Raw genomic sequence first — 8,990 nt, forward strand, 5'->3', positions numbered from 1 at the left:
GAAAAATGCAGAATTCAATGTTAGATTTCGAACAAAAAATTCCTTCCCATAAGCTTACTCCTTCATCTGCCTAAGCTCAAAATGCGACCTTGAATATATTTTATTTCAATGCAGTGTAAAAAATAGGAACTGTCGTTTAGTGTTCAGTATAATCTAAATTGAACAGTTTTCCATTTAGTTTTACAACACCCGGCAGATGTTGGTATAGTTAACCTTGTGCATTAATTAGCGTTTTATCAACAGTAATCTCAGTAGAGATTTTGATTTATCTAGAGAAAATCAAAACTCGAGTGGGATTTAATTGATTATTACGTGATTAGAAGAAAGTGTATGAAGATTAGAAGTAACGAAGTATTCCAATACAATAAAATATTAATTGACTTACGAAAATAGGACTGTCTTTAAATGTATTATTGTACCATCTCTAAATTACAAATATTACGCTAGATGGCAGCAGTGTGTTATGTTTAGTTGTTTTCTTGTTATCAGTTGTGCCAATTGTGGAATCTTCATTGAGCTCTGTGGACGGATACTAGTTACGAAGGCTTTGTTGATTCAGTTTCTTTTTTATTAATAAGTTGCATTCCACTTCAATTATCCGGATCCCAGTAATCAACGTCACTTGACAGATGATTTTCAATAAATCTTAGTATTAAACAATCTCTGATACGTGACTATCCATAATATCATATAACAGAAGCTATAACATAACTTATTATAAACAAGTTTTACCAAAGTTTTAATTAGGGATGATGAAATAAACAAGAAAAGTTTTAATTAACGATGTTGAAATAAAAAATAAACATGAATAAATTTAAAAGGAACAATTATTGAAAGTACAATTTTCAAATTTGAATGTTTTAGTGGTTGGCGGTTCAGTTGATGTTATATTGGACGTGTGCGTAAAAGAAGTGGAACTCGTTGATGTACATGGTGTATTTCTCAACTGATTCAGGATTTCCGAATGGTGCTCTTCATTTATTTGTAAATAGAATTTCAGGGAAGATGCATAGCTGTGACCAGTGATCTTTATTAATTCTTGTTCTTGAATGCCAATGCGAGTCATATTTGAAAGTGCTGTGTATCGACTGGAGTGGTTTGTAATTTTCTGTTTTTTGACGTCCAGATCAATGCAGTTTGAAATGTTAGCAAAGAAAGAAACAAATGCTAGGGCAGTGATAAAAATAAACAAATGCTAGGGATACGATAAAATTAAACAAATGCTAGGGACGCGATAAAATTATGCGATAAGCAACCATGATTGGTTGAAAGACGTCCTTTCGTACCGTTTTATTGGTCAAAAGTAGTATGACGTAGTAAAAGTGTAATAGTCAACAAAAAAGAGTCGTAAAAATAGAAAGGACCTCTTTTAATACATAGAAGCATTAAATATTGTGTGTGGTAATATCGAGAAAAATTAAATAATACAAAAGTACAGTGAAGATTTAAGGCCCAATTTGATATCTCATTTATTTCAATTCTGTATACATAAGATATGAGCACATCTATTTGAGTCTATATATTATAATTGGCTGTGTAAAAATATAAAAATTAACCTCGACTCATAGAAAATACATACACATTAACCATAATAAAACAAGCATTTCATATCTCTACTCAGTGACATCACAGTCTAGTATATACAGTCGCGAAGTTCAATACGTAGTAAATATGCAAACATTAGGTAGTTGCTCACCACTAGGATCGCTAATATCGCCTCATTACAGGCAATGCAAAATAGTACCGTCACAGTCTATTGCTTCTAGCACCCTCAAAACTCAAGCTTCGTGACTGTATATAGTAGACTGTGGTGACATGTTGTAGGGAGAGGGAATATTTTGATGAACACATTAAAAATACATGTATATTTATTCACCTCATGAAGTAGCTAGTATTTGCTATAATTATGATTATCTATCTATATTCATTTAATTAATAAAGAATGTAATTTTACACAATATTAATAGATAAATGTATAATATTTAAAGTTAGTAAGAGAAATAATAATTTTTTTCTCTCTCCTGTAAAATTTGGTTTATTGGAGTTAGAGAGTTTTTGATTTCCCTGTCTCAATTAGTGTGCTAAATTATTGTAATCTGAATTGGACTTTCATTGCTTCAAATTAGGGCTTCTATTAATTTACTGTTTATGTTCCTACTTTTATCCAACGAGTACTAATCTTTTACACTCATATTGATCGTGTTGCGAGAAACTGGATATTCGTTCGTACAACATCTAAATAAATAACGTTTGAAATAACTTCTGTATAAGGAACTAGACCAATAAAGTGCTAATGGATTGAAGCAGGAATTAAATAATAGTAGGTAAGACGACACGGTATACACGTAAAACATTTTTATTGTCACCTTGGATAGATTGACTACTATGAATGTCCATAATGCGTAGCTAGGAAGAAAGCTAACAACGAACACTATCGCTAGACTCAACATCATTCTTGCTGCGTTCCTACGCACATTTCCCTGGTTGTGGATTACTCCGGATTTTACATTTGTGCTTCTGATTAAATACAGGGCAGTAATACCATACATGAAAATTATCACACAAAGAGGAAGAATACAAATCACCAAGAGCTCAAATATTACAACTTTTTCATAGTACTTCCAGGCAGAAAAAGAAGTGCACATCCCCATTTCGTCGACATGCAGAGAGATAACGTGTGGAATAGCGAATAACGATGCCAGAATCCAAATTCCCACAATTGTGATAGCTGTTACTGTTCTGGTTCTTGTGGGGTGAATTTTGTTTTGCAAAGGCCTCGCTATCACCTGATACCGCTGAATACTCAGCACAGCTATGAAGTATGGGGATGATCCTATACTTGACTGATAGATAAACGCAAAAATCTTGCAAAGAAATTCGCTGAAATTCCACAATTCTGACAGGGAATCTTGGAAAGAATTCAAAACATGCATAGTTAGCGACAAAAAATCACTAATAGCCAAAGTAAAAATGTAAGCGTTTGGTACAGTATGCATTTCAGAATTGCGCGTTATCACTATCAAAACAGTTAAATTCCCAATTGCGCCAAATAGATACAAAATTGTAGATATGATAGGATCTAAATATTTCATGACATTGAAGTAACTCTTGTAATCAAAATCAAAAGCAACAGTTTCAGTAAATTCTGGAGCATCAAACTTGTAGTCTCCCTCGAACACAATGGTTTCATTCCTGCAGTAAGACTTTTCAAGGACTCCCCACCACATGTCGGACACTTCCTCGGGACTTTCACATTTTGGAACATGTTTCCCCCTTCCTAATTTGATGTTGTGGTCAAGACACCACCTCCATACCTCTAAGAGGTCACAATCACATTCTAGTGGATTTCCGTACAAAATTAATCGTGATAACTTTGGAATTACTGTAAACATATCTTTATCGATATGACTGAGATTGTTACTGCTCAAATCCAGGGCTCTTAGGCGAGTTATATTTTCAATGGATTTCGCTGTTATAAGACTTATATTACATTTTGATATATTTAATTCCTCCAGTGTCTGTGAATTGATAAATGTACTGTCGCTTGGAATCTGAAGTCTGTAGTTATTATCTAATGTCAATTCATTTATTTTATGCAAATGCGTAAATACATCTGCGCCAAGGCGATGCAACCTGTTATACGAAAGATAAAGTGCGGTCAGGCTTGAGAGCCCAACGAAGATTTCCATTTTAAGGTTACGAAGAAGATTGTTATCTAAATTAATCACAGTTGCAGATATCAAGTCTTCAAAAATTCCGGCCTCCAATTTCTCAATTCTGTTATTTGACAAATTTATAAATTTAATATTTTTCATATTTTGAAACGTACCTACCTTTAATTCTGTCAGAATATTATTGTTCATTGACAGTACACTAAATATCACAAGACCGTTAAATGCTTCTGTGTCCACGTCTGATAGGTTACAGTGTGCAAGGCTCAGCTCATCCAGGTGTGCAATACCTCTGTTAAGAAATATTTTCTTCTTAAGTTTGTTCAAATTGTTGTGATCAAGCATCAGTATGGAAATATTTCTTCCGTAATTTTGAGGTATATCTTGCAGTTTGGAATCAGAACAATCTACACTATCGCCCATTGGCTCACACCAGCATCCTGTCGGACATTGGATCGACGACAGGAAAGCTTGTCTCAGCAGCCAAATCCAGAAAGTCAGAGCGGGTGTCAAGAGCAGTAAAAGGGATATCAATGCAATTTTCAAAGAAAGTGCCATAATGAAGACCTGTGGAAAAAAACGTTTATTTATCTAAGATCGTTTATAAGCAGCTGATACAGAGTTATCTTAAAATAACGCAACGATCTTATACATGATGAGCAAAAGAAATGGGAGATTTTTAAATACTGAAATGAAACTTCAAGTATTGTATTAAATTAACTTTTATTTATGAAAATATACAGGGACATCATTTTATTTTTACTAACAGTTTTAATATTAACCTAGCTATACCTTTAGAGAACCGGAAACACAGATTGCTACCCCCTTCCACGACTGTAGTTCGATGATACTGGCGTAAAACACAAACAAATCACTCTACTAGATATAGGAGGGAAGAAAAGTAGTTCATCCATTTACGTAAACTAGGAAATATCGCGATTTTGAGTTCGATAATTTTCATTAGGTTTTTGTTTAGTCTTAATGCAGTACTGTATTAAGAATAAGTGTTTTTACTCACGAACTGAGTTAGCCATGCGAACGTATTCATTATGCAGTGTATATTATACTGTCTACAGCACATTAGCGTACAATATAGAGAATGAAGTTAAATTGAAAAATGATCATAATATGGATATCTAAACACATTTTTGAAAATGGTGGCCGTTCATTTCGACACAGGCTTCAGTTCTTTTGTGCATATTATCGCACTATAGACTATTGCATCTAATTCCAATTACCAGTTTCGTCCTTCGTACTAGTAACTCATGTTGAAATAATTTTGTACCTACTCTATAAAAGAGTACCTTACGTACTGCAAATTCAATCTTCACTTCTGCCCGACCCGCACAGATAAAATTACTCAGACATGCTATCTACTGTCCGTCCAAGTGGTTATGCCGCAGGATCGTAGAAAGGGGGGAAATCACGTGACAGTTAATTACTTAACGAGGCCCTTTTATTTAAGTTATTTTAAACAGTTGTATAATATTACGTAAACGTTGGAATGTTCAAGTTAAAGAAACGATAAAAAAAATCTGTTCCTCCTTTCACTCTTTGAGTCGCTTGAGAAACTTCTTGCCCCAGCAACTAAAACTTACCCTAGTACAAACCCTAGTAATGCCGCACTTCGATTATTGTGACGTTTTGTTAAGTGATCTAAGTTCTGAACTGTCAGTCAAGTTACAGCGAGCTCAGAATATGTGCGTCAGATACGTGTGCAACATCCGACGATATGATCATATATCACCGTCCTTCGCAAGTCTCTCGTGGCTCCGACTTAAAGAACGCAGAAATTTACACTCTTTGTCTTTACTCTTTCGAATTCTGCACACCTCAACACCAAATTACCTTTCGTCTCGTTTCTCTTATCTATATTCTAACCACGACGTAAATACCAGATCACTTATCTGTGGCACGCTAAATATACCTCTTCATAGAACATCTTGTTATTCCTCATCTTTTACAATATCCACCTCGCGTCATTGGAATTCCTTGTCACAAAGTATTAGGGGCTGCAAGACAACAAACACCTTTAAGAACAGCTTAAAAGATAACCTTATTAGCATTTCACTCCAATCATACTGATTTAAAATATTACTGACTACACTGTTGCTTTTTTCTTTAGACATCATCCTGATTGTGCTGCATTTTCAAAATTGTCTCATAATAATCTCTTTCTATTATCTAATATCATTTGAAATATATTAACATTCTATGTATTTTAGTTTAATTCTGCTACACAGTTTATTTCAGTGTTTAATTAATAGTTCATAGAATTTTGTTGTTTAATTCGTAAATAACTCTTGTATACATGTAACACTCATCTAAATCAAATTGTTGAATTCTTTGTAAGTTCATGCATATGTATATACACTTTCTGCTGGTTGAGTGGAAGAGAAGGCCTTACGGCCTTAACTCTGCCAGCTAAAATAAATCATTATTATTATTATTATAAACGTCCAATTCCTAACAGAAATTAATGTTTTCAGAAAAGAGCTAAGACAGCCCAGCTTTTACAGAGGGGCGTGCGAAGCAGGTGGGGGAAATCGGGATGCGACGTAGGCAAACGGACAGTACCTGTGCGAAAATATGATTCAATATTGAAAGCTCTTTCGTCACTGCAAACGCGAACATATTTCTGGAACGTACTATACTCACTAACTCAGTGCTGTTTACTATACACGGACTTGGATCTGTGTGGAGGACAGTTGGAACTTCATTAGTAGAAGGGGTGGGAGTGAAGTACATTAAAAAACTCGGGTACAATAAAAATTGAAGTAAAAATAAAATGATGTCCCTGTAGAATATATTATGCCTTTTTCATATAACCACTGCTTCTTGAAAATGACTATTGGCATCCTCAAATAAATGTGACACAAACGGTTACCTTCTGTGAATGTAGAGAGTTTTTTTTCCCCCGAAAGTTATATTTATTTACGAAGCTGTTTAAATGAAACTGGGTTTCATCAGACATCCATAAATTGGAAAGGGCATCTTTATCATTTTCTATCATGATCTATAAATGATCTTGCCCCCCTAATAAAATATGTAGGTCATCCCATATTATTTGCAGATGACACAAGTATAGTAATTACAGCCAATAACTCCAACACATTCCAATCTTCAACAGAGGAAATTCTCTTCAAAATATGTGACTGGTTCTCAGTCAATAAATTAGTATTAAATTGTAACAAAACTAACATAATTCAATTTAAATCCTGTCCAAATTCAACGTAGCAAATTTCTATCGCAATAATTAATAATAGATGCCTATTAGAAACAACAACAACAACCAAATTTCTTGGCTTAAAAATCGATAATGTGTTAAATTGGAAAAATCATATTAAAGAAATTACCCCCAAACTAAATTCAGCTTGTTTTGCTATTAGATCTATGCAAAAGATAGTAAATATCAATACCTTAAAAATAATATACTTTGCATACTTCCACTCGGTAATGAGTTTTGGAATAATATTCTGGGGAAATTCCACAGATAATAACAATATATTTCTATTACAAAAAAGAGTAATTAGAATAATAGTAGGTGCCAAATCTAGGGAATCGTGTAGGACTATTTTCAAAAAACTACAAATAATGCCCATGGCTTGTCAGTATATCTTTTCATTAATAATCTTCCTCTTATGTAATCGTGAAAACTTTGTAACTAATTCAACAGTTCACAGCATAAATACACGTCAAAAAATGACTTTCATACTCCATCGATAAGTCTATCGTGCTATCAAAAAGGAGTGCGTTATATGGCAGTAAAAATTTTTAATAGCCTCCCTATCGATATAAAAAATGAAACTCAAAACATAAGATTATTTAGGGCCAAATTAAAGAAGTACCTAATTTCTCACGCCTTCTATTCTGTAGTGAATTCATGACATTCAATAACACTTCATGAAATTGATACTAAAACTTTGTGTTGTACTAGTAGACTATATTGTAAATCTCGTCTGTATATATTTCATCTAGACTGTAAATATAAATTAAGGTTTTATAATAGTAATAAGTTTTTAGACTTGTTCCATATTCTAGCTGTAAGCATGTATGAATACCATGGAATGTTAATAAATACAATACAATACAATCTCATAAAAGAAATTATTTAAGTCCTGGTGATTTAATTTATGAACAATTTACAATTTGTATGGGTGAAATTTTAAATCTTTATCCAGTACTCATCGTACACTAGAGCGGCTCAGGTTTTTAGTAAGTGCCAGAGCATGTCTCCGGACTGAACGCTTCGGAGTATTTTTTTTTTTTTGGAAACACAAAAGAATTGTGTTTTTCACCCCTACTACCAACTTCCCTTAAATGACAACTACCCATGTAACATGGTTAACCTCCTTTTCTGCTCTCGTTCAACACAGTTCATTGTATTATATGAATTAATTTATATATTACCTATTTCTCCATTCATTTTGTTTCCATATTTGAATTAATTAAACTGTCTTTTTAAGTAACAATTACCAACGAGATGTCAAAACGATGAACCAAATGAAATCACTTAGCAGAGAACCTGACTTCCTTTTTCCATCAAGCTACATGCCTGACTTCATGCTTCGTGACTGAATTGGCGAGGAAACTCGTCAATCGATTATGTCGGCCCTTAAATTTTCATCTTCCTGTTGATGGATTTTGCAGGAACTCTTCCTGTGTACTGCTATGGAATTTTTACTATTGCGTTGACTAAAAACATGTTTGCGATATAGGAATCTTATCGTGACAGCCAATGCATGTGTGTTCATCAGTCTTTCCGGTTTGGTCATGTACATATACAAATGGAGCCGCTCTCATGCCCGGCCCTGCCTTAAGTTGATTCGGCTGACCAAAATGACATTGGAAGGGACATGTTGTAAGGTTAAGATCCAAAATGACAAGAGTATGGACTTCCAGTGTAATAACGGATTACGACAAGGAGATGGTCTTTCATGTCTCCTCTTCAACATAGCCATGGAAAAAGTTGTTAGAGACGCTGAGATACAGAGAGACCACACCATATTTACCAAGTCAGTACAATTACTTGGATATGCTGACGATATAGATATAATTGGCAGATCCTTTTCCGCAATGTCAGAAGCTTTCCTTGCACTCGAAAGAAATGCCAAGAAAATGGGTTTATCTGTTAATGAAAAGAAAACTAAATACATGACATCTGACAGTAGCTATTTTAATGGAACTGATGTAAAAATAGGAGAACATACCTTTGAATTAGTACACCAGTTCACTTACTTGGGGTCCATAGTCCAAATGAACAATGATGTTACGCAAGAAATCAAACAACGGGTCAAGATGGCCAATAGATGTTATTTT

The 8,990-nt window shown here is 34.0% G+C and overlaps 1 protein-coding gene across 1 annotated transcript; it reads right to left on the minus strand.

Moving 5' to 3' along the window:
- Positions 1–2,039: 2,039 nt before the first annotated feature.
- Positions 2,040–8,297, minus strand: LOC138708649 (uncharacterized). Its single transcript, XM_069838736.1, has 2 exons — positions 8,082–8,297; positions 2,040–4,238 (listed from the first exon to the last, which is right to left on the minus strand). The coding sequence occupies exon 2, from the start codon at positions 4,227–4,229 to the stop codon at positions 2,175–2,177; it is 2,055 nt and encodes a 684-aa protein (XP_069694837.1). The 5' UTR covers positions 4,230–4,238; positions 8,082–8,297; the 3' UTR covers positions 2,040–2,174.
- Positions 8,298–8,990: the final 693 nt, after the last annotated feature.

Source organism: Periplaneta americana, chromosome 11 (genome assembly GCF_040183065.1).
Source record: "Periplaneta americana isolate PAMFEO1 chromosome 11, P.americana_PAMFEO1_priV1, whole genome shotgun sequence".
Taxonomy (NCBI): Eukaryota; Metazoa; Arthropoda; class Insecta; order Blattodea; family Blattidae; genus Periplaneta; species Periplaneta americana.

Coding starts and splice junctions, on each gene's coding strand:
- LOC138708649 (XM_069838736.1), bottom strand. CDS start 4,229: ATGGCACTTTCTTTGAAAATTGCATTGATATCCCTTTTACTGCTCTTG.